This window comes from Aspergillus karnatakaensis (assembly GCF_047715665.1).
Source record: "Aspergillus karnatakaensis strain CBS 102800 unplaced genomic scaffold BJY04scaffold_26, whole genome shotgun sequence".
NCBI lineage: Eukaryota > Fungi > Ascomycota > Eurotiomycetes > Eurotiales > Aspergillaceae > Aspergillus > Aspergillus karnatakaensis.
The window spans coordinates 127885-151463 of record NW_027395738.1 but is presented as its reverse complement, the minus strand read 5'-3'; the positions used below and the strand labels follow the sequence as shown (position 1 = coordinate 151463).

Genomic DNA, 23579 nt, shown 5'->3' with positions numbered 1-23579 from the left:
ATCTCTGATTATGCCCCCCAGATAGACGATGGACTAATATGACTTGGGTGATGAGGGGATGCATGCCTGTGTTGTTTAATTTCCCTGGTTCTGTAACCTCCAAGTCCATACAATCCGTCTCCTCGTAGCAGCCCATTCCGCGTCGATATCTACTCTAGGAGTAGCGGGTCTTCACGGCTATCATAACACATTCATTCCCTGGGCTGCCAGAGACGGTGTATCCAGTCACGCTAGATGCCAATGCACATAGATACATGTAGTCCATATCAACCAGAAAGGATGTTGGTTCCGCAAGCCAGTAGCCAGCTACTAGACCGGCGTCACTATTTTTAATTACCCATCTAGACTCTCCAATTACTTATCTTCAGCCTTCTCCTTCCGCCTCTGCACCACATCCCAGTTATACACACGGGCCGTTGCAACCTCCAGCGTCTAAACCATATTAGCCACACCACCAAATTCCATAAAGATAAATGGGAAGACGAACCGTAATCTGTTCCCTCAAAAACTCCAAATCCTCCTCACAGTGCTTCAAGCTCACCTCCGCAGCCCCCAATTTCTCCTCAAGCATCCCCTTCGCCTCGCCCACCGGATAAGCAAGCATAACATTCGCCCCCAGCCAAAGATAAACCTCCTCCGTATCGCTCGGATCCACAACAGCGCGCGCATACAGCGTATCGTTCAGCTCGAAATTTGTCTCTAAGGGAGCGGCGTTACTCTCCTTCCTGGATTTCAGGAATCGGACCATCTCGAGCGTTTTCTTAATGTCGGGGATTTTTTCGCGGAGGCCGTTCGCCCGCCGCGTGGTGTTGACTTCCATGAATTGGTACTTGGAGATCATCTCTTGGAAGGAGCGCAGCGTTGGCTCAACTTCGGCGCGGGAGGAGACGTAGTCGGCGACATTGTCGACGAAGGGGGCTGCGGGGATGCCGCGGGGGTTTGTTTGTGTCGGATCTCTTTTTTCTTGTTAGTTTGGGAGATGAGGTGGGTTCTGGGAGCGGAGGCGTACGTGGCTAGTTTCTTGTCTGCCATTGCGAATATGCTGGTGTATAGATCTGGTGTTGAGAGAGAGATAGAGGTCGTTGTGAAGTGGTGAAGGAAAAGTGATGATAGCGGAGCGGAGTGCAGTGGGGGAGTTGATTTCCTGTTTGGGAAAGGTGGCCTTGGGCGAATCTAAACCTTGAGCTTCATCTCTTGAAATCTATCTACTCCGCATCAACACCATCTCATTTAGTTTTACATACTATGGAGCTTCGGAGCTAACAAACCATCAACAATGGTCCGCCTCGTCACAACATCACCTATCCTCTCCGCCCTAGAGGCAATTCCACCCTCCACCCGCTCAGAGCTCAAGCTCCCCGACACCGACACCCTCGCACTAGGAACCCCCATCTCCCACGACGATGTAATCCGCATATCCCACTATTTCCGGGACAAACACGACACCAACGCACAAGATAGCGAGAGAAAATGGACGCTTGACACCCTCCTCCGCGGCACAAAACTCTACATCCCTCCACCACCACCCAAACCAGAACCTGTAGGCTCTCACCCTCCCCACCAACCCTCTTCGTCCCTTTAACTTCCTGCTTGAAACTGCACCAACTAACAATCCACAAACAAACAGAGCCCCGAATACCTCGCCCTCAAATCCCGCCTCCTCGCCGCCACAGAAGCAGACGCATACACACGCATGGTCTCCCCCCTCCCCCACCCAGCAACCACATCCCCAGCCGCCCTATCAGTCTTCAACTCCTCCACGCCCGCGCTGTCCGCCCTACACGATCCAAAGGCCCACATAGACAGCGACCCAAACTACAAAGACCCGCTCACTCCGGGCCTCGTGCTGAATATCTTCCTCTCGGTTTTGATTACTGGGTTTAGTGTTTACTGGATGCTGACGTCGTTCCGGACGTCGGAGGTGTTGGTTGAGGGGGTTGCGGGGGTTTGGAGATTTGGTTCGCCCGGTGATAAACCGGGTGTAGGGGGTGGAGCGTCCGAGCCTGTGCGGGTTCTACTCTCGCTGTTCGCGGCGCTGGCGGTTGGTGTTGCGGAGGTTGCTATTTATGCGATTTATTTGGGGAAGGTGGAGAAGGCGAGGGGGAGGGAGAGGAGAGTTAAGGAGAGGAAGGAGGTTCTTGGGTCGGAGGAGGTGAGGGGGAGAGAGAGCGAGAAGGGTGATGATGCTGTGGAGAGGCAGGTAGACGGAGGGCAGGAGAAAGACGGGGAAGTTATCTGGGGAAGAGGACCGAATGGGGGTTTGCGGAGGAGAGTGCGTGAGAAGTGGGAGGAGAAGCAAGATCTGGTTCAGAATGAAAGTGAAAATCAGGATCAGGAGAAGGATAAGTGAACGGGAGAGGGTGATGGTAAGTCGTTCCAGCCCATTTGCTGTTTTCTAACTAACCTGTGTCTACAGTATGAACAATATGTACGGTACTATCCACAGACGAAATGAACGAAGATTTGATAAGATAATATGGTATTTCCTCTATCTAACTAAACAAAAAGCTAAACATAACTCAAAAACAAGATGTCTACACTCGCTCGTGTATGATGCTTGCAATGCAATGCGATGCTGCGGGTCATTATTAGTGGGTATCATGATTTTGTTTTCTTTTGTCTTTTTCAGATCGTCGTCAATGTCAAGTATATATAAGGATATATGACTTGGCTCGACTGGGCTCCGCGACGCACTGGCGAGATGGCGATTGTGATGCGGTGGAGTTAGAAGGCGCATGTGGATTCGCAATGGCGCGGGGGCAATCAGGTCAAGTCAAGTCGGAAAGGATAGGAAGGAAGTATGATGTATGTGCAAAGGCAAGCGCACTCAAACCCTCCTCTCGAGCAACAATCCTCCCGACGGGGTCTTCTCGCAGAACCCGCCGTCCCTGGCAAAGATCTTTTCACCCCGCAACCATGTCTCGCGCACCATGCCCCTCATCGTGCGGCCCTGGTAAGGCGAGCACTTGTTCCTGAACAGCATGGTACTGGGCTCAACAACCCACTCGGCCGTGTCATCGAAGACACAAAAGTCCGCGTCGAACCCGGGGACCAGATCGCCCTTTTGCTTGTGCAGGCCGACTTGCGCCGCTGTGTTTGCGCAGCAAAGACGGACTATGTCTTGCAGGGCTTGCTTGGTGGATGTGTCGTCCGGTGAGGAAGAGAGGCCTTTCCGGCGGGAGAGTTCAGTCCACAGGATGGGCAGGCCTAGACCAACGGAGGAGATGCCGCCCCAGGCGGAGAGGAAGCTGCCTTCGTTGAGGACAGGGTTTGTCGTTGAGGTGACGGCGGAGGCAGACTTTGAGGAGCAGTGGCCTGGGATGTGGGCGGGGAGGAGCTTGAGGTTTGGAGTGCATGGGGAGTGGTCTGAGACGACGGTTTTGATGACGCCGTCGTCGGCGTGGCGATCGAGTTCGGCCCAGAGGGCGTCCTGGTTGGTCTTGGACCGGATGGGCGGGCAACATTTGTGCCGGGTGTCACCGTCACGGATCTCCTCGGCGGCCAGGGAGAGGTAGTGGTAGCAGGTTTCGGCGGTGATGGGGATTCCTTCCGCGCGGGCCTTGCGGAGGAGAGGGATGGCTTCCATGGCGGAGAGGTGGACGATGTGCAGGGGGAGCTTGGGGGCTAGGTGGGAGAGGGAGAGGATCTCCTCGACCGCGCAGGTCTCATAGTCTGAGGGGCGGGAGGCCAGGAAGGTGGAGTAGGCCTCTGGTGCACCTTCCGGCATGACGTCGGGGAGCTCCGATGAAGTCTTGGGGGGAACCATCTCGGCGTGGAACATGAGTGTCGTGGGCTCATCGGCTAGCTCGAGCATGGCCTTGCGGACGTCTTCTGATGAGACAGCGGGGAACTCGTCAACCTGGAGATGTGAGTACAGATACCACTGAAGGAACGATAAGAAACTTACCCCACTGTCGATAAGGAATCCCTTGAAGCCACAAACGCCTTCGCGGACTAGCGCCTTGAGCTCGCCAGCATTGCCGGGGATGATGCCGCCATAGAAGCCAACATCCACCCAGCACTTGCCCTGGGCGGCCTGAAGCTTCACGTGGAAGTTCTCTACGGTAGTGGTGGGAGGGATGGCATTCAAAGGCATGTCAATGACAGTGGTGACACCGCCAAAGGCCGCTGCCTGAGTACCGGTATAGAAGCCCTCCCACTCGGTCCGGCCGGGCTCGTTGAGGTGTACATGAGCATCGACCAAGCCGGGTAGCAGCACATACGGGGAAAAGTCTGTGTACGGTGTGCCATCAGGGAAGTCGGAGGCGGGAATGACCGAGTCGAAGACGGCGGTGATCTTTCCAGTGGTGCGGGAGACAACGATGGTGGCAGATGTCAGACGGCCGCCGACGACGGCTCGCGAGGAGGTAAAGATAGCAATGGAAGGGATCTCGGGCTCCATCTTAGGAATGAGCTGGAAAGCGCCAGGCCGCGGGATGAAAGAGAGGAAGGAATTAGGAGAGAATTAGGAGGATAGCGTGGAGGGAAAAAGAAAGGAAAGAAAGACAAGCCCTGGGTTGGGGGGAGGGGAGAAACGGGGGATGGAGATAGGGCGTAGATAAGAAGGAGAAAGCAGGGAGATAAGGGCGAGTCAAGAGCGGAGGGAGGCGCACTGATAAGCGATATGAGCATACAGTACGGTGTCTTTATATAGGTCGATAAAGGGTCTGGTCTGCTGTCTGCATATCCATCGAGTAACAAAAACCTCTGCAAACTCTTACTTCCGAACCAAAGGAGGCTCCACCGCAGCCACTGGACACTTTACGGACCTTCGATCATGTTTGCCCTTGTCAAGTCATACATTCGTGAATTTGACGTGGATTGCCTTCTTCTACCCCGGTTCTCCTCACTAACCGTGGCAAACACCGCAGACACTGAAATCCCTCGAGGAGAAGAACTCCCATTCCCTGCGAATACCCTCACCCTTTCCTAATCAGGCGGGCTCCGAGCTTTCGCCGATCTCGGACCAGCAGTTAATCCGTCGCCTCTCGCCTCGCTTTTTTCTGATGGAGCAGCAAACCGACCCGTGGATTTCGTTTCCTTAACAGAGTCTTGCAGAGTTATCGGCCGCCTCCGGCATCCGCGATCGGCTATTCCTCACCTCCGAAGATCTAATTACTCGATGGAAACCTCGCTGCCCGCTGCGCAGGATTTCCTTGACTCGATAGAATCTCGTGTGCCTTACAAATCTGTCAGACTCGGAACCACAATGAGCGTCAGTGGTTGTTCTAGCGTGCTTTTCACGAGCGGCGGTGATCGACTCCGCGGAGCACATTTGGTCAATTGGGGTGTTTGATTCGACAATGGAGGGTTGATGATTTGGAGTTTTGGACGCTAGGGTCTACGCTCGAGATGAAGATTGTTGTTGCTGTCGGCGGTCTCCGTGCTCCAAGCCTCGAAGTTCAGTTTTCGCACTGCAAGTGCATCCAGACCCAGCGCCCTCATTTCCGACTCTTTCGTGGTCAGACCGCGCGTTCTTTGTCTGATCTCATCCGCAACGCCTCGTGACAATTCGACGCTTAACACTCAGCGCTCGCTCAGCGTCGGAATTCTTCAAGAGTGAGACAGCAAACTCATTTCTGAGAGACATGCGCTGGAAGAATCAGCCGTTCGTGCTCCGTAGACCGATCGAGACCACATGATGCGTTTGCGCTCGCGCAGGAACAAAGTGTCAGCTTTGTCTAGACCAGCGCAGGAGGGAGCACCGTTGCATTGGCGCCTGCCATCTAACTCAATGAGGCAGCTCATTTTCATAGCCCGCAAGATATAGTTCAATTGACTGTGGTTGGAAAATGAGCGGTCGGGAGGTAAAAAAGGTAGGTGAGCGTACACTTACGGTGTGTAGTCGAACTTAGATTGAGAAAAAATCAACCACAGATAGGAAACCTTTTCCATACTTTATACGCAAGCATTATATGCTTGTCTTAGATTCAAGTCAAACAATAGCACCAGCCTGTCGATTGGTGCTGTTATGTGAACTTAGGAAAAAGAAAACAAAATGCGGGGGCGGGGCTCGATATCGATAATTCGATAACCGATAAGATCGCTGGCGCCGTGGCGCTTTCCCAATTAGGAATCCATGAAGCTATCCAGCTTATCAGTCCGGCTTATCGCACCCATGACTATTTACCACAGCCTACACAAACACAGAGAGAAAACTCTAACTATCGATCGCCCCAGCTTCAGCTTGTCTGTTGACCTTTATTACTCTATCATTAAGCTAGAAATTCGATTATGACAATCCAATGCCCTCATAAGCAGCGACAATCTCTTTGGCTTGCAAAATTAGCATGAGTTTGTGCAGTCTATTTAATGCTATCTCCTCAAAGTCCCGACCAGTAAAATGTTTTGGGCAACGTAAAGCTTCTCCGAGCAACCTCAGCTTTCGGATCCGCGCTCGTTGCGACAACAACAACGAACTCGCCAGCTTCTGCCTTCCACTGTGAATCTCGTTCAGACCAGAACGATAGTGCGTACTTATCTAGCGCCATGGTGACGGCCTTGGTCTCTCCACTCTTCATATAAACCTTCGAGAAGGCCTTCAATTCGCGGGCAGGTCTCAAGACCGAGGATTCCGGATCGCAGATGTAGATCTGCACGACCTCAGCGCCGCCTCGAGATCCGGTGTTTGTTATATCGACAGAGATGGATATCTCAAGCGTTGCGTCAGGATAAAACATATCCGGAACAGTCAGGTTAGAGTATTCAAAGGTTGTGTAAGATAACCCATGGCCGAAGTAGAAGAGAGGGTGGCGCTCAACAGCTTCATAATACCTGTGTCCAATGAATACTCCCTCGTCATACGTGATATTATAGTCTGATTTTCCAAATGCTAGATAGGCAGGGTTATGCTTGACTGACTGGGGAAATGTCATGGGGAGATTTGCGGCTGGGTTAACGTGGCCGAAGAGTACGTCGACCAGGCCGTGACCTGTTTCCTGGCCTCCGTACCACGCGTGGAGGAGAGTATCAGCTTTTGAAACCCAGGGCATTTCGATTGGGCATCCAGATTGGGTGACGATAATCTGTTTGAGATGGAGTTAATACTTGACGTAAAAAAGGATTACCAAGGCAAAGTGCATACAGCATCAGGGTTCGCAGCGAGGACTGTTTCAATGAGCAGGTCCGCGCCAGGCGGGAGTCTCAGATGCTTGCGATCGCTGTTCTCGCTCTCATGGTGGGTTGTGAGACCGGTCATGACGATAGGAATATCTACGGTGCTCGCAACCCTCGCAGCTTCAAGCAGAGCCAGTTCCGAGTCTAGGACCTCGTAGCCTCCAAGACGTCCGGTAAGTGTAAAAGCTGTACCGACTCCTCCAGTGACATCTTCATTAACCATGAGGACATGAATTGGTAGTTCCTGTCCTGCGATGACATTGATATCGAAGAATCGTTCCATGGACAATCTGTTGAAACAAGGAGTATCATGGGTGTTTGGTGGCTGAGTACTCCAAAGATCTATAGCATCTGCCCCATCTATGTATACCTTGCCTTTTCCAGCCACGCTAAAGCCGAATCGAAACCTTGCGGCGGCCTCGGCCTTGAATACAGCCTTTGCGCTGACAAAGTATTTCTTGGGGAACAAGTGGTGTAGGCTCTCGGGTATGTCGATTAGGTCTTTATCCGTGTATGTAGAGTAGACGGGCTTGGTATCTGGGTTGAGTTGTGGATTCTCCCTGAGGATCTCGATGAACCATCCACGCTCGTTTGTACCGGGTTGTGTGAGGTGTTTAAGAGGAGGACTAAACTTGAAGGCTTTTATAGCTCTTGGATTAGCATTCCGCAGGCGAAAGTAAAAGCAAAAAGGACCCACTTACTGTAAGACCCTGGTGTGTAGATGACATTGTCCACTCCAACAGCCTCGATCATGCCTTCATATGGCGTGACTGAGTAGTACGGGTCTCCCTCGGCGCTTCCACCCCCAGATAGTGTAGGGTATTTGAAGTGGCTTCCAATCAGCCCGTAGGCTTTCTTTTTTTCGACAGAAAGCGGCAATACTTGTTTCTCATTCTTGAGTAGAACAATACTATCAGCGACGACCTTGCGAATGATGGCACGGTTTTCCGGCGTGTTCGCAGCTGAGGGGTCGTGCTGGGGTTCCACTGTAGTAACTCGCTTGACCAGGTTGAGTACGTTCTTCACGGCGCCGTCGACTGCAGCGTGTGATACCTTGCGCGTGTTGAGTGCAGTCTCTTAACAGCTTTCCTCTGAACTGCGTGGGACCTGGTATTTCGAGATCCAGCCCGGCATTAAGAGCCTCAGAGGTACTATAAGTATCCCACCAATCACTCATAACAAGACCATCAAATCCCCATTCAGTGCGCAGTATCTTTTGCAGAAGTAAGGGATCCTCGCTTGAGTGTACTCCGTTGATCCTGTTGTATGACGTCATGAACGATAGAGGGCGCGAGAGTCGATAAGCTATTTGGAATGTTAAGAGATGAAGCTCGCGGAGAGTCCGCTCTGTCATGCAGACATTATCTTCGATCGAGTTCAAGGACTGGTCATGGGCGGCATAGTGTTTGATGCACGCTGCCACACCACGTTCTTGAATGCCGTTGATATACGCGGATGCAATTAATCCACTCAAGACCGGATCTTCAGAAAAGGCCTCAAATCCACGTCCCATTAAAGGCGAACGCAGGAGGCACACCGTAGGTGCCAACAGAACATGCACATTCTTGCTCCTAGCTTCTTCAACAAGTATGTTTCCGACTCGACGCATTAGCTCAACATCAAACGTTGCGCCCATGGCGGTAGCCGAAGGTAAGAGACAGATCGGAACCTATTGTAGGGAGAAGTTATTAATCAGCCTTAAACACACTACGGAAGAGCTGTGGGCATACACGGTTAAATTTCCGAGCACCACGCAAGCCATGAGGTCCATCAGAAGTCTGATGACAGGTCAGTAGACCACAGCCAACAATATCAGGAGACTCACGACTATGGAAGGTATCCCGTAATCTAAGAGAGCAGTAGTTCTGAACGAGCCTTGGCCGGATAGTAGCTTCACCTTTTCCCTCAGTGAAAGCCGACTAACCAGAAGGTCAATGTCGTCCAGCCCTCTTGCTTCCGACATGTTGAGCAGTGATCTCAGGGGCGAGTCGTAATTCAATAGATGAGAGGACTAAATAGTAAGAAATGGGTAGATATCCATCACATATGATGGTGCCATCTTCTATAAGACTTTTTATGTGAGGTTGGAGTAAGAGGGGTGCATGCCGGAGCAGGAGGAGGCATCCCAGTTGACGCAGAACAAACAGTGACCTCCTCCACGGACCCCACAACATGAGAGAAGAAGATTGAGGCGGGCGAAGATGGCCATGGATGGGATGGATGGGTAATGATGGATGTTGAGCAAATAAGAGTAGCTCGGGGCAGCAACGCACGCCTCCCCCGAAACAAAAAAAAAAACTCGTCGGGGCAAGGGGGCAGTCTTCCCCCGACAGATAACACCCGTCGGTCTAGCCTGCCCCGAGTACAATTCAATGTTCGTCTTTTACCATCGCTCTGCGGTCATGACAAGTTTCCCCGTGGGGAGATTCTATAATGCTGGGCAAAATCCCCGCGTCTATATAAAGGTCATGGTCAACACTACACCATGGCACTCGTCCTCAAGTCCCTGTGTCTCTCAACCGACAACTGCTCACTATGCCTATCCTAAACACCGTTCGCCAGCGCCTCCCAGCTCCTCGCCAGGATCAGGAAGCTCGCAGAGCCCGCAAACAAGACGGCCTTCCTGGCCTCGAACAGAATGCGCCGGGCCCCTCGACCATTGTCCACTTGACCCAAAAGGCTCCTGCCTGGTACCGCTCTGCCGCTCGGCGGCATCTGTACTTTCTGCTCTTTCCCGCTGCCCTTTGTTCCTATACAACTAGTGGCTATGATGGTTCCATGATGAACGCCCTCCAGACGGTCTCCTATTTCGACGACTTCTTTGACAATCCTCGGGGCTCCAAGCTCGGCCTGATGAGTGCCATCATGCCACTTGGTAGCATCTGCTCCACTCCCTTTGCACCATGGGTGGCAGACCGCTTCGGTCGTCGCTGGGGTGTTACCGTGGGCAGTTTGATTATGGTGGCGGGCGCCATTTTGCAATGCGAAAGCACCAACTTGATATGTTCCTTGCAAGTCGCTTTACCCTTGGATTTGGGCTACCGTTCGCAACGACATCAGCACCGAGCCTTGTTTCAGAGTTATCTCATCCCAAGGATCGAGCGACCATGACAGCGATTTGTAATGTCTGGTGAGTCTTGCTGGTCCTGCTCTAATCTGTCTCTTAAGTTCCGAAGCTAACTTCTACTCACTATGCAGTTGGACACTTGGTAGCATTATAGCAGCATGGGTCACATTCGGGACAAGAGAGATCGAGAGCACCTGGTCCTGGCGGCTTCCATCACTGTTTCAGATGATCCCAAGTATCATCCAGCTCTCCACCATCTGGTTCCTCCCCGAGTCTCCCCGTTGGCTAATATCGAAAGACCGGGGCGAGGAAGCCCTTGACGCCCTCAGGAAATACCACGGTGAGGGTGAAGAGACTGAGCTAGTCAAGTTGGAATATCAAGAGATTAGAACAGCAATCTTCTTGGAACAGAGTTCGTTCGCAATTTACCTCTCAAAGGCCTACCTGTCCGCTGACGCACACCAGCCTCCCAAAACACCACCTGGAAGTCAATGATCAGCACCAGCGGCAACCGGTTCCGCATGTTTCTAGTCCTCTGCATGGGCCTAATGAGCCAATGGTCTGGCAATGGTCTTATATCATACTGTAAGGACTCCCTACTCAGCCTGGCTACCTTCGAACTCCAGCCTCTAATCATGTATTTCTACCTAGACCTCTCCCGCGTCATGGACACCGTCGGAATAACAAACAAAGATACCCAAGCCCTGATCAACGGCGTGCTCCAAATCTGGAACTTCGCCCTCGGCTTAACAGCCGCCTTCTTCGTCGAGCGTCTTGGCCGGCGCCTCCTCTTCCGCACATCCACCATCGGAATGCTAGCAGTCTTTATAGCATGGACCGTCGCCTCCGCGAACTTTGACCAGACCGGATCCAGCGCGTCGGGGATTGTCGTGATGGCGCTTATCTTCGTGTTTGGGTTCTTCTACGGCATTGCGTTTGGGCCATTGAGTGTGGCCTACTCGGTGGAGATCTTGCCGTATTCAATTCGTGCGAAGGGAATGGCGGTTTATGTTTGCTCGACCAAGGCGGCGGTTTTTGTTAATCAATATGGTGGGTTGTCCCTCATTCCTTATCCAGACTTCGTTATGTGGTATGGGTATCTGAGTGGAGTATGGCTAACTTTGTTTGCTGAGATGTAGTCAATCCTATCGGCCTCGACAACATCGGCTGGCGATACTGCATAGTCTACGTGGTTATCATCGCGATTGAGTGCATAATCGCGTACGGGTGGTTCATCGAGACGAAGGGTAAGGGCCTCGAGGAAATAGCTGTGCTCTTTGACGGGGAGAAAACGAATGTGCATCTCGACGAAAAGAGGCTGAAGACGGATCTCGAGGACGTGCATGTTGTGGAGGATGAGGATGTTTAAGGGAAGAGCAAAGGACGGTATTAATTTCAGTATAGGTGAACTGATTGGACATACATCGAGCTTGGGGGTGTACATGGAATTTTCAAGAATCACTACCTAGACCCACTAGACCGAGTCACATTCTTAGGGCATATATTCAGACTGAAAATCATCCCTATATCCTGAAAAAATAAGAATAAGTTCTGCCCCCGCTCTACCCTGTCCTACCAGCAGCAACCGCATCCGAATTCTCTAGAAAACGCAAATGCCACTGAAACTCCACGATGCTCTTACTGAGCCGCTGTAGGTTCCTCTGACCGATTGATATCACAGTCTCGATATTCGCGGGTAATATGTCACAGAAGTGCACACAGGTCGTCGCGATTCGGAGAATGATGAGGTAGCTAAATGTTCTTTTGGTCACCGATATATTAGGTCAGCTTGGTATATACGAAACGTGGCAGTCAGGCGAAGTTAGAGAGGAACGAAATACACAGTAGCTAATCATTGCGAAGAAGGAAGTCTGGATAGGGAAAGAAAAACTCACGCCAACCCTGTCGCAAAAAGACATGTGACACTATTCGCGATCTCGATATCGAAAACTTCAATAAATCCTATACAGCCTAGCAGGCAAAGCCGGCATTTCTGTAATATTAGTTCCCTGTCCGGATGTTCTGCGAAAGAGCCTGTGTTCTGTAGCACGTATTCGACGAATGGTCTGTGGATGATGTGCATGCAAGCGTGATAGCGGCCTTGGAGGCGGAGAACGTTCCAGGGGTCGTTACTCAGTTGCAGATGGTTGGGCCATGAATCTGAGGTTGGCAATGAGGGTAAGTGGGCGGTCTCGGTTGGATCTGTAAATTTCGCTGCGGGTGTCAATAGGAATCCAGGGACGTGCCTATAGATGGCGTCGTGGTATTAGGAGAATTCATCCGTGATCCTGAAGAGCCACTGGGTGTGGTCTGGTCGGGTGGTATGTCCCTGGTACTCGGTGTCGTAAATTATGCTGTGGACACGGTTGAGGAAACGGCGAATGGCGGCGTTGGTGGAGATTTGAAAAGCAATTATTTCGTCGTTATGGTCCAAGCTTGGGTGTGTTGGGGAGGGGGCATCACTTGCTGAGTCGAAGGATGCGCCTTGGACTGGATAAGGAACTACATCCTCATAGAGGGCAATTCCAGAGGGCAGACCTATGGAGATCTCAGAGGTATAGTCGTTTTCGTAGATGAAAGCAATCCAGTAAAGGCGACGAAAAGCCTCGGGAAAGGTGTCAGACTCATTGGAATCACATAAAGCTCTGTGTGACCGCGTTAGAGTAGGTCAAAAGGGGGGCTAGACTGAGTGTACACTTTGGCGAGGGTAGTGCACTTAACTGATGTGATGTGTGCCCAGTGAAAGGAATCGGCCACTCGGCCCAAAGCGCCCTTGTATATGCTTCCAGCTTCACGTTAGCTATAGAATGTTGCGAAGCTAGAATCCATACCCTGCAATCATAGTGCACTGTGCTGCCTCGAGAGTCCTGATCGACGAGACATATCCCAGCAGCAAACTTGCTTTCTCCCAGAGATGGCAATCCATGCTCTGCGAAAAAGCCTCCAATGGCTGACTATCTTCGAGTCGAGCTTGATTGCCTCCTCGGCGGACAAATGAACCCATGCAAAGGACTAGTAGAATTAGGCAATAGCGTGTTGGTGGCTCAGTAGCGTAAGTTCGGCCCAAGGGTCGCTCAGCCAAAGACACGTTCTCGAGCACACGGAGCATTTCACTGCGAGAAAGTAGTGGATAGAATGTGTTGACCTCATCAAAGTATGCATGGACAATATCAATGCACACGTCAAGAATCAGGGGACCACCGGGCTGAAAGAGCCTCCAGGACTCGGGTGGGGGATTGCCTACGGCGGTCTCTTCTGGTGGCTTGAAGAAGATATCAGTGGCGCCAATTGAGAGTACCTGTGTTTGTCCTGCTTCTGAAAACAGTCCACGGACAATAGGCCAGTTGAAGATATGATTGGCATTGGCTGTATGTTGGAGCGAAACAGGTATCTGGCGGGTAGCTTCGGGTCCTTGGTCCTGCAGAGTCGTCGGTGGGCGGCTAAAATAGAATGCAGGATTGCCGTGCTGACCGGAGAGAGTTGGTGACGCAAACAGACGGTCCTCGAGCAATTGGATCCGATCCAGGAGTAGTTTTGCAGTAGGGTCAACTTTCGGTTGCTGCGAGTCTTGGTAGACACAGTCGACTTTTTGAGCAGCACACAAGCTGCATTTCGGTCTCGCAGCATCGCATCGCGTCTTGCGAGCACGACAAGTGGTACAGGCAAGCCATGCGCGGCGTCGGGTTGGAAAGGAGGAGGACGCCATGAGTGAGAGTACTTCAGTGAGGGGGAAGGCAGATCCATGAGATTTCCCGTGGATAGTATAGGCACGTGCACGGGGCCCAGAAGCTGGAGTCATTCAGGATTTATCCAATTCAGGTCTGTGCGATGAAATTATATTTCAATATATCCAACTCATTTACAGCCTTGCTCATGGGTGCCGCTGACAGCGGTCTAGACTATATACAGTCAAACTTAATACGAAAGACCTGTCTCGGACCTCCTCTTCAAAGTAGTCTACTCTCTGAGTTCGGCATACTCCACGTCAATAGCATCCTTGTCCTGCTTTTCCTGCGCATGCCTAGCCAGCCTTTCGCCATCGAAGATTGTTACAATCTCCTCCAAAGAAAACCCTTTAGTCTCCGGGTAAACAAAGTAAACCACAACAAACTCGACCACAACCCAAGGAATGAAGATGGTGTAGAACTTCCATCCCATATTCTCCAGCCCAATTGGAAAGGCATAGGTCGAGAGTAGAGTAAAACACGTGGAGAAAAGCTGGAAGCAAGCTTGTCCCCTCATGCGGATATGAAAGGGAAGTATCTCAACGATATACAGACCCAGGTTGCCATTGATACCGAAGTTGTACGCTGGAGAGAACAGGTACAGAAAGGCCACTGTCGCTCCGGCTGCCGCTTTGTTCGAGGCATCTTTGGCAAACACGGCGCTGCCAGTTGTGATGCCGATCAGGCACAGGAAGATACCTACGCCGGAGCCGAGGAACAGGATGCGACGCCCGAGTTTCTGCGGAAGGGTGGCAAAATATAAAGCAGACAGCCACGAAAGCATTTGCTGAGTGGCATTGATCAGTGTTTGTTCAAGGCTTGAAGTCAGCCCGACAGATGTCAAAATTGGGGCTAGATAGTACGAGACAAAGGCATTGCCGGACATCTAAAAGTATCCGCACATTAGCATTTTAGTTTGGACAGCGAGGATAAAAAAGGGAAAGACATACCTGAGCAAAGCAGGCACTCCAGAGTACAATGAACAGACGCTTTCGATTTCCTGCTGTACGGGTGAATTCGAGGTAACCGTGAACCCAGCTGGATTTGCTGACACTGCGTTCATAGGCGAGGGTCTCATTGATTTCATTGTACTCCGCTTGGACCAGGGCGTCGTTCGAATTGCCTTCGGCATGATACTTAGCAAGTACCTGCAGTGCCTCCTCTCCACGATCCTTGGATATAAGCCACCTAGGGCTTTCCGGAACGAAATAGAGGCCCAACAGCTGGACCACAGAAGGAACGCCCTGAAGGGCAGAAGGGATACGCCAAGAGGCGCTTCCATCAATACGAAATGTACCAAACGTGGTCCATGCAGCTATAATGGCGCCAAGGGCATAGGTGGTGTTGAACATTGCTGTGGCTGTGGCTCGATGGGCGGGATGCGCAATCTCAGTGAGTAAGGGACCCCCAGAGGAGCCGAGAAAGACGGCTCCGCATCCTAGAATGCCACGAGAAACCACAAACATTGGCAGATTTTGGGCGCCACCTTGAATGGCTGCACCCAAGCAGCAGATGACTGCCCCTGTGGCCAGGCCGACTCGACGTCCGAACTCATCGTTGACGAGGGAGATAAAGGGGGTGGCCATCAAGCCGCCGATAGGATATGCAGCATTGAACAGGCCCAAGGTGGCACCTTTTGGTTCCCCAAAATAGGACCGCCATCCTTCTACAGACTGAAGGCCATTCATCATTGATCCATCGAATCTGGGCCCCGGCGTCAGTCTATCTATGAATGCTTCTGGTGGGCTCAAGCTTACCCCTGAGTGAAGAGAGAGAGCAATGGGAACACCATCAGCAAGTTGAGGGTGCGTAGGTTCTTGTATTTCCACCAGCGATCGACGTCGACACTCCCCTCTGGGATGCCTGGGGCCACACTGATACTATTGCGAGTAGTCATGGTGAGGCAAACTGGCGGTGGATTGTTTTGCTGTGAGGGTAAATGCTCATCAATCCGGGGTTGGTTGGAATAGATTGAGAGACTTTATATAGAGTTGGAATCTCATTGAAGGCTGGGGAAATCCCTGTAAGCAAGCTCGCGGGGGTACGAGTACGGAGAAGATGGGGTGATTCTGGAGAGAAAAAAAAATCGGGGTGGATTCGTGGAGAGAGATGGGATCAATCATCATGGGAGAGTGTGAGTGGAGAAGATTGAAGACGACCGCGGAGTGCCGGATCACCCCCTTGACTGCCTGCGGAATCCCGGGTCACCATCTCGTCGGTCACCACTAGCCCGAACGCTTCCAATTCATTCGGCTTCCATCCATTTCATAACCGTCCCCGCAAGACCTTCCCTTCTGCTCTTCATCATCTCGCAGCTATGGCCACGTGGATCTGGCACCCTGAATGGTCCGAAGAGACCAATGTGGCATCAGCAGGAACCTTCGTTCATTTTCGCAAAACAGTGATTCTACCAGACAGTCTTCCTCCCTCTCAGCCGGTCGTCATCCACATTACCGCCGACACTCGATACAAGCTCTATATCAACTCCCGTCTAGTCTCTGTCGGGCCAGTCAAGGGTGACCAGCACCTTTGGTTCTACGATGAGCTCGACATCCGCCCTTACCTCCACCTAGGCGAGAATACCATCAATGTCCGGGTTCTGCGACTGTACTACGCCACTCCGCATGCCACAAGCTTTCCACGTCTAAATCGGCCGGGCCTACTCATCCGCCACCTGGAGTCGGACACCTTGAGTAGCTGCTTTCAAAGTGATGGTACATGGGAGACAGCCATCGATAGAACAACACGATTGCCAACCGACGACCCTGAAGATGACTTCCTACACATCTATGAAAGAGCGAATGGCATCTATTATCTAGCGAGCCCAGAATGGGTGCCAGCAAAGAAGCTGCTGTTTCCAAGTTCCCACGGCCTCTCCGCACCATGGAAGCTGTCTCCGCGAGTTATACCGCCATCAAGATATGAACCAGCCAAGTTGAAATCAATCTGCAGCCTACAAAGCACTCTGCCACAAACAGAATGGAAGAAGGTTCTGCTCGGTGTCGGTCCTGAAGATGATTCATTGACGATCCGTCTTCCAGCTGGGAGTCGACATTATCTTGAGATCGAAGCTGAGGCCCACATAACGTGCTTCCCTTGCTTTCGATTCGAATGGCCTCAGCATGGAAAAAGCGTTCTCCGAGTGACATATTCGGAGTGCTATGAAGACACCCCTTACTATGTGCCTTATGTTCGTCGGAAGGGTGATCGTTGCGATACCACTAAAAAGATCCTCGGTCCGCATGATGAGTACATCTTCGGGGGAATTACTGCGAGGAGATCAAGGCACGAGTTGCTGTATCATGAGAAACAGGCGGACGAGGAAGTCTTTGCCCCTTTTCATATGCGCACGTTTCGATTCTTAGCGTTGAACATCGAAGTCTCCGAGGAAGCGGATCTCGTCTTGAAGCGAATTGACTTGACAAAAACTAATTATCCTCTTAAAGTCCTTGCAAGCATCCGAGTTCCATCTGCCGACAACATCTACCAAGATATGTGGACTACTAGTGTTCGAACCCTCACCAACTGCATGCACGATTGCTACGAAGACTGTCCCTTCTACGAACAGCTACAATACGCAATGGATGCAAGGAGCTCGGCTCTTTTCACCTACTGTATCTCAGGCGACGATCGCCTCTCAAGACAGGCAATCAACCAACTTCACAACTCTTACTCACCTAGACTAGGCCTCACGGAGAGCCGTGCACCAGCCCACCAACCCCAAATAATCCCACACTTCTCCCTCTTTTGGATCTGCATGATCACAGACCACTTCCACCACTTCAACAACTCCGACTTCTCCCGCCAATTCCTCCCGGCAGCCGACGGTGTCCTCGAGACCTTCGCCCGCCGCATCAACCCAGACATCGGTCTAATCCGGAGCAGGCAAAACCCAGACCAATGGGATTTTGTCGACTGGGCTGAACCCTGGAAACCAATGGGCATCCCACCGGCAGCCGAAAGAACAGGATACCAATCATACACGAACATGCTATACGCTTACACCTTGCAAGCCCTCTGCCCGCTCCTCACAGCAACAGGCCGCCCTTCCCTAGCGCAAGAGTACCAGTCCCGCGCAGAGAACATCAACAAAGCCCTCTTAACACATTGCTTCGACAGCCAGTTTTTCACAGACGGCCTCGCCGCAACCGCCCTGCCAGAAACCGACTACAGCCAAAACAGTCAAGTCTGGGCTGTCCTTTGCGGTGCAGCAAAGGGTCATTTGGCGTGCCAAATCATGACAGAATGCACGGCTCCGCCGAACACTCTCCCTTCTTCAGCGCGAAAAATCAACTTCACAAAAGCCTCAACTGCAATGTCCTTTTATACCCTCCGCGCCCTCTCTCTCGCTAGTGCAGGACTCTACAACACCCGCTTTCACACATTCTGGGATCCCTGGCGGTCTCAGCTAGCGCAGAACTTGACGACGTGGGTCGAGGATAGTGTTTCGAATCGCTCGGATTGTCATGCTTGGGGGAGTTCATTGCTGCATGAGGCTTTGGTGGAGGTTGCGGGGGTTAGGAATGAAGGGGATGTGATTGTTTTCAGGCCGAGGGTGAGCCTGTTTGAGAGGTTTGAGGCGAAGGTTCCTGTTGTTAGGGATGGGGGTATTTGTCTATTGGGCGTGCGTTGGGAGCCCAAGGAGGGAGGTGAAAGTGATATTTGTGTGTCTTTGAGCTTGGAATCAGGCCCGGATCAAGGCGTTGTTAGGGCGGAGTTCCCAAATGGGCGTGTGGAGAGTCTGGATGGGGGTGCAGGTGGGGAAGTAACGGTCACTCTTGCGAAAGGGTATCTTGACTCGTAAAATTTGTTGTTGATTGTCCCATGCATATATACCATGTTCTTCGCTAGAAGGTCCAAGTCTTTTATTTCTGGATTCAAGCTAAGAGGATGCTTCTTTTTTCTTTGGGAGTGGCTCTAGGCTATGGGCAAGGTAGTGCTTAGGTGCATCTACAGCGTGCGCTCTAAGTACTCCAGGGTGCTTCTAGGAGTGACTAAGATAAAGCTGGATAATCCCGAGATTACTATGAGACAGCCCTAATTATCTCTTAGCTACTTTATATATGACTAGTATTCCTCTAGCGTCTTGTATACTGCTTTAGTAGAGATTGACGCAGAATACCTGAACTATCGCAATCCCGCTGAAGCGTCAAGGACCGAGGGAGGCTGTCAATGAGGGTCTACGTTGGTGGCCTCTGCACTTGGCGCCAAACAACTTCCATCGGCCAGATACAGATGCTGCAACACCTCTCAAGATACTGCCAATCTGACAGACGCTATAGGTGCTAGTATACTACAGCATGCTAGGATTCTGTCTTTGAACCCCGCTTATCCAGGGGGTCAGCAGAATCCATCTGTCTCCCTACAGTCGTAATTGGACTGTATACCTGGGCCATTCTTTCCTCGAAAAGGGGCCCCAAGATCATGGCTACTGGCAGTCTGCTAGGAGAGGGGACCGGGGATGGTTAGCAGCATTAGCTGTGATAATATATCCTGTTGATTTGGCAATGCCTCAAACAGTTCTTCTTTGTCTCGAGTCCGGCTGCCCAGCAACCAAGCAAACGGAACTATAAGATCTTTTAGCAGTCTCACTTCTGACTCGCCTCATCTCAATACCTAGTCTTGTTATTCATCATCCTCATTTGATCCTGGTTATTGTCCCCATATGCTCTCCGCTTTCATCATGACCGACCCAAGCGCTCTTCGGAACCCGGACTATGTTATCATAGGAGGAGGCACTGCAGGCCTTGTTGTTGCCTGCCGCCTGTCTGAGGACCCGACTCAGCACATGTTGGTCCTGGAGAGTGGTCTGGACCGAATCAATGATACGCGAGTGCAGGACCCTTTCGCCTGGGAGAGTCTTACTGGCTCTGACCTGGATTGGAATTTCAAGATGGCCCCTCAGGTACAGGAGAGACCGCGTTAGAAGCCACATAGAGTGTTTGTTAACATGGTGGAAAGATAGGCGTTAACAATCGACAGTTCAACCATTCCGCCGGCAAGCTTCTAGGCGGGACATCTATGATAAACGCCAGTATATTCGTCCCACCATCTCCGGCTGAAATTGATGCTTGGGGTTCAATCGGAAATCCAGACTGGAATTGGGATACTTTGCTTCCTTATCTCCAAAAGACGTATACGCTTGACTCCAGTGCACGAGGCTCTCAGTCCTTGGGGTTGAAACTACCTCACCCTCCTGCTGCAATACGAGTCTCATATTCTGTACCGCAAGGCAAACCCGACCTATCCCTACTGGAGGCGTGGAAAAGAGCTTTCCAGGAACGTGGATATGAACACACAGACGATCTCCTTGCTGAAACGTCAACACTGGGCACTCGCCCTCTTGCTGCTACAATAGACTCAGAAACTGGGCAACGCAGCAGCGCAGCCAGTGAATATGGGACTATCCTCTCTACCCGTAGCAATGTGACCATACTAACCGGTGTCACCGCTCGACGTATCCTGTTTGATTCTCCGGAAGCTGATCAAAGCGCAACAGCAACAGGAGTAGAGTTTGTCGCGGATACCAACCATATCCAGCGTCAGGGCCTCAAAGGAGGTTATACTCGCAGCAGGGGCTTTTCACACCCCAAAGATACTGGAACTATCTGGTATTGGCGACAAAGGACGACTTGACAGGTTGGGTATCCATCTTGTCAGCAACCTGCCCGGTGTTGGAAAGAACCTACAAAGTCATTTCATGGGCATAGTGACAGCGTCTCTTAAGACCGGCACGGATATTGATAGTATCAGTCCTGGTTACAAGGCATTAGCCTTTGTCCGCCTGCCAGACAACCAAATACAGGAACTCCTTTCCAAGTCACATGCCCCAATGGATCCTCGATACTTTGAAATCCGGTGTATCCTTTAAGATCCGAAACAAGCCTCTGCCTGTCTTGTCCTGGCTATCATTCCTGGCATGGCTGCTCTGGCAGCAATCCCATCATTCCCCTTTTTCAAGTGGCAACACGCATATCACTACCGCAGATCCAATAGACCCTCCCTCTATGGACCCCCGCTTCCTTACCAACGACCTCGATCTTGAGTTTCTTGTTGGCCATGTCGAGCAGCTGGAGGAGGTTCTCTCCTCCCCGAGTCTCCAACCGTTCTTCCAAGCTCGGCCAACCACTGATAGGGAGTCGCTGAGACGCCTGTTGAAGGAATCTATAGGTATGCCTTCCGCACACCCTTGCGGTACCGCTGCCATGCGACCTCGAGATACCGGTGGGGTTGTCGATCAAGACCTGAAGGTTTACGGCACGGCTAACGTCCGTGTTGTCGACGCGAGTGTCTTCCCACTTATCCCGCATGCAAATCCCATCGCTACGGTGTATGCCGTTGCTGAGCGAGCGGCAGATTTGATTCAGTCTTCGCGGTCTGCGTAGTTTCAACAGGAGGTTGTTGCAATGTAACCCCTACATGCATTAAGTGCATTGATTAGGAAAGATATGCTTTCACTGGAACCTTGGAACCCTAGTCCAAAGAAACTCCTATATACATTTTTTTTAAACAACATTCCAAGGCCTCTCGCTAGAATTATCCATAAACCACTCCAAGATCTCCAACTTATCCGCAACATCCGCCGCCTCATCTTTCCAATACCTCAACAGCCCCAGAACCTTCCCCACACCCCCCTCCCAGTCTGGCGGTAACAATTCCTCTAACCCCATCAACACCCCTGCAATCAGAACCAAGGCACTTCTCGTACACGACCGTAGCATCAACCATGTACCGTGGTGGCGATCGAAGAAGCCAGGCGAATTTTGTAAGATCCGGAGCATGCAAAGGTCGAATCCTTTGCGAGCAAAGTTCTTGTGGTGGGCTTGGAAGTCAGGAGTTGTAGTTAAGGTGGTATTGTGAATTGCGTCTACGACAAAGGGCCAATACATCATTTCGTAACAGTCGATGAGGTGGCCGGTCAGAATGAAGCGGAGGGCGGAGTGACTATCGGTGTCTTCGGTGTCGGCTGAGCCTGGGTTCCAGAGATCTCCGAGGCTTAGGAGTGCAGGGAGAGAAGAAAGCCTGGGGGAGCAATGCTTAGTCGATAGAGGAATGACGGGATGATTCGGGATTGAGTTAACATACCAACCGGTTGCTTGATCTTCAAAATTCAATATAGCTTCTACGTCCGAGGCGTTTCCACGCTGATTCTGATCATAAAGGTGATTCAATATGCGATTGCCGAGTCGTCGGAGAGCTATTTCAGCTAGGTAAAAGTACCACACAGCTTCTTCTTCGGATTTGAGGCCTATAGGAGGAGATGGGAAGAATGCTGGGTAGGTTAAGTCCAAGACGCAACTTCTACCCACGTTCAACTCTAATCGAAGCTCCCTAGAAGCAAATTAGCAAGTAGTATAAGGTGACTACTGATAGCGCTCACAATTCTGACTTGAAACAAGTCCAATAAATAGTTCTTCGTATATTGTCTTTCTCTGGCCCACGCTCTGCATCTGGCTGATGGCTATCAAAGGTCTCACAACACGCCAATGCTTGCACAAACATCCTCCACGCCTCGAACGGCCGGAGAGTTGCCATGAGGTATACTCCTGCATAGAAGAACGCCTGTGCCTCTATCACGCCATTTTTGCAGAGCAAGGAACCGAGCCGTTTCTGAGCCGCCGAGAAGTATTCCTCTGCCTTTGAGAACTCTTCTGAGTAGCGGAAATCTGATGATGTTTCGGAATGAGTACTATCACTTGAACCAGAGATAGTACCGAGGGCAAATATCAAAAGCTGACGATAGAGACAATGTTCTTTAGTACGCATCCTTTTTATCCTGGAAACTTGAACTCACTAGTAAACAAGACCTAGCATCCCATGCAATTCCATCATAGAGGGTGTCCCTGATATACTGCTCAATTTTCTCGACTTCCAGAACGGGGTTATAAGCATGGACGTGTTCGAGAAATTTCCGAAACAGCTCCCTAGCACTGCTGTTCTCGAAGTCTAAAAGCCGCGGCGGTGGTTCTAAATCCGAGCTTTGAGGTTTAAGGAGAGAACGCAGGGACTTTGTTTGCTTCAGGCCTCGATTTTGGAAGACCGACCACCCCAATATGGTCTCAACGTTGATATGGTATGGAGCGCCAGGCTCTTTCCTCTCCAACGCCGGCGAGTCGAGGTTGTTCAATGGCCCTACTATCGAGGGCGGCTCTGCCACGGTAGCCGTCTGTGTCTCTGACACAGCCGGATGTGCAGCCCGGAAGAGCTCTTCCAGAGTCTCTAGCCGCTGCAGGATGGCAATGCTGGCGGGATCGAAGCTGTGAAGCTTACCTGATCAGTCGGGAGTTCTTGAACCGAGCCATCCCCACAATTGAGGGCAAACACTAACGTGGAGTTGTCATTTTCCCTGTAGATGCATTGTACGCCGAGGTTTGTGCAGGAGCCACAGGCTGGGTGTTCGTTATCGCACTTGATTCGTTTCTGGCGGCAGGTGTGGCAAGCCTGCGTGGCACGTTTCCGGGGATAGGTGGGCCTGGTGCTTGGGGCTATTCGCTGCCTTTTGCGCGAGGAACCGACAGGGTCTGGAGGCATTTCGTCCAAGAGGTCAAATCAGAGAGAATGGTTGAGAGCAGGATGGATGGGAGCGTGGACGCGGAGTCAAGGAGTTGGAGACGTCCGCGGAATCCCGGAACCGCTTCGGTAATGGTAATTACAGCCGCCATATAAAAGTT

At 51.4% G+C, this 23579-nt stretch overlaps 10 protein-coding genes across 10 annotated transcripts; 4 read left to right on the top strand and 6 right to left on the bottom strand.

Moving 5' to 3' along the window:
* Positions 1-245: 245 nt before the first annotated feature.
* On the bottom strand, positions 246-1082 carry BJY04DRAFT_64368 (tubulin-binding prefolding complex subunit PAC10). The gene is made up of 3 exons (XM_073720798.1): positions 1010-1082; positions 488-956; positions 246-432 (listed from the first exon to the last, which is right to left on the bottom strand). The coding sequence occupies exons 1-3, from the start codon at positions 1030-1032 to the stop codon at positions 355-357; spliced, it is 570 nt and encodes a 189-aa protein (XP_073570875.1). The 5' UTR covers positions 1033-1082; the 3' UTR covers positions 246-354.
* Positions 1083-1276: 194 nt separating this feature from the next.
* Positions 1277-2350, top strand: BJY04DRAFT_218578 (TMEM199/VMA12 family protein; the record flags this gene model as incomplete). Its single annotated transcript, XM_073716347.1, has 2 exons — positions 1277-1540; positions 1628-2350. 2 exons carry the CDS (start codon positions 1277-1279, stop codon positions 2348-2350), a joined length of 987 nt encoding a protein of 328 aa, XP_073570874.1.
* Positions 2351-2531: 181 nt separating this feature from the next.
* On the bottom strand, positions 2532-4596 carry BJY04DRAFT_64364 (allantoinase alX). The gene is made up of 2 exons (XM_073720797.1): positions 3908-4596; positions 2532-3859 (listed from the first exon to the last, which is right to left on the bottom strand). The coding sequence occupies exons 1-2, from the start codon at positions 4400-4402 to the stop codon at positions 2828-2830; spliced, it is 1527 nt and encodes a 508-aa protein (XP_073570873.1). The 5' UTR covers positions 4403-4596; the 3' UTR covers positions 2532-2827.
* A 1597-nt stretch (positions 4597-6193) lies between these two features.
* On the bottom strand, positions 6194-9406 carry BJY04DRAFT_227985 (beta-glucosidase H). The gene is made up of 6 exons (XM_073718742.1): positions 8942-9406; positions 8847-8894; positions 8170-8785; positions 7818-8102; positions 7085-7755; positions 6194-7025 (listed from the first exon to the last, which is right to left on the bottom strand). The coding sequence occupies exons 1-6, from the start codon at positions 9077-9079 to the stop codon at positions 6324-6326; spliced, it is 2460 nt and encodes an 819-aa protein (XP_073570872.1). The 5' UTR covers positions 9080-9406; the 3' UTR covers positions 6194-6323.
* A 245-nt stretch (positions 9407-9651) lies between these two features.
* Positions 9652-11717, top strand: BJY04DRAFT_207726 (general substrate transporter; the record flags this gene model as incomplete). The annotated part of the gene is made up of 7 exons (XM_073713893.1): positions 9652-10077; positions 10107-10246; positions 10315-10595; positions 10649-10768; positions 10835-11233; positions 11323-11480; positions 11613-11717. The coding sequence occupies 7 exons, from the start codon at positions 9652-9654 to the stop codon at positions 11715-11717; spliced, it is 1629 nt and encodes a 542-aa protein (XP_073570871.1).
* Positions 11718-12449: 732 nt separating this feature from the next.
* Positions 12450-13889, bottom strand: BJY04DRAFT_218574 (uncharacterized protein; the record flags this gene model as incomplete). Its single annotated transcript, XM_073716346.1, has 3 exons — positions 12450-12828; positions 12879-12965; positions 13015-13889. 3 exons carry the CDS (start codon positions 13887-13889, stop codon positions 12450-12452), a joined length of 1341 nt encoding a protein of 446 aa, XP_073570870.1.
* A 251-nt stretch (positions 13890-14140) lies between these two features.
* Positions 14141-15805, bottom strand: BJY04DRAFT_207725 (general substrate transporter; the record flags this gene model as incomplete). Its single annotated transcript, XM_073713892.1, has 3 exons — positions 14141-14794; positions 14859-15612; positions 15666-15805. The coding sequence occupies 3 exons, from the start codon at positions 15803-15805 to the stop codon at positions 14141-14143; spliced, it is 1548 nt and encodes a 515-aa protein (XP_073570869.1).
* Positions 15806-16032: 227 nt separating this feature from the next.
* BJY04DRAFT_218572 (Six-hairpin glycosidase) lies at positions 16033-18712 on the top strand (the record flags this gene model as incomplete). Its single annotated transcript, XM_073716345.1, has 2 exons — positions 16033-16042; positions 16224-18712. 2 exons carry the CDS (start codon positions 16033-16035, stop codon positions 18710-18712), a joined length of 2499 nt encoding a protein of 832 aa, XP_073570868.1.
* Positions 18713-19591: 879 nt separating this feature from the next.
* Positions 19592-21293, top strand: BJY04DRAFT_207723 (GMC family oxidoreductase; the record flags this gene model as incomplete). The annotated part of the gene is made up of 4 exons (XM_073713891.1): positions 19592-19813; positions 19870-20424; positions 20465-20766; positions 20870-21293. 4 exons carry the CDS (start codon positions 19592-19594, stop codon positions 21291-21293), a joined length of 1503 nt encoding a protein of 500 aa, XP_073570867.1.
* Positions 21294-21413: 120 nt separating this feature from the next.
* Positions 21414-23439, bottom strand: BJY04DRAFT_218569 (uncharacterized protein; the record flags this gene model as incomplete). Its single annotated transcript, XM_073716344.1, has 5 exons — positions 21414-21930; positions 21994-22239; positions 22289-22641; positions 22703-23165; positions 23237-23439. The coding sequence occupies 5 exons, from the start codon at positions 23437-23439 to the stop codon at positions 21414-21416; spliced, it is 1782 nt and encodes a 593-aa protein (XP_073570866.1).
* Between the last annotated feature and the right edge of the window lie 140 nt (positions 23440-23579).

Bases quoted from the DNA above. Each gene is read 5' to 3' on its own strand.
- BJY04DRAFT_64368 (XM_073720798.1), bottom strand. From the start codon at position 1,032: ATGGCAGACAAGAAACTAGCCAC. The intron at 957-1,009 runs GTACGCCTCCGC...ACAAGAAAAAAG, and splicing joins GCAGACAAGAAACTAGCCAC to AGATCCGACACAAACAAACC. The intron at 433-487 runs GTTCGTCTTCCC...AATATGGTTTAG, and splicing joins TTTTGAGGGAACAGATTACG to ACGCTGGAGGTTGCAACGGC.
- BJY04DRAFT_64364 (XM_073720797.1), bottom strand. From the start codon at position 4,402: ATGGAGCCCGAGATCCCTTCCATTGCTATCTTTACCTCCTCGCGAGCC. The intron at 3,860-3,907 runs GTAAGTTTCTTA...TCACATCTCCAG, and splicing joins GATTCCTTATCGACAGTGGG to GTTGACGAGTTCCCCGCTGT.
- BJY04DRAFT_227985 (XM_073718742.1), bottom strand. From the start codon at position 9,079: ATGTCGGAAGCAAGAGGGCTGGACGACATTGACCTTCTGGTTAGTCGG. The intron at 8,895-8,941 runs GTGAGTCTCCTG...ACCTGTCATCAG, and splicing joins ACGGGATACCTTCCATAGTC to ACTTCTGATGGACCTCATGG. The intron at 8,786-8,846 runs GTATGCCCACAG...TCCCTACAATAG, and splicing joins GTGCTCGGAAATTTAACCGT to GTTCCGATCTGTCTCTTACC.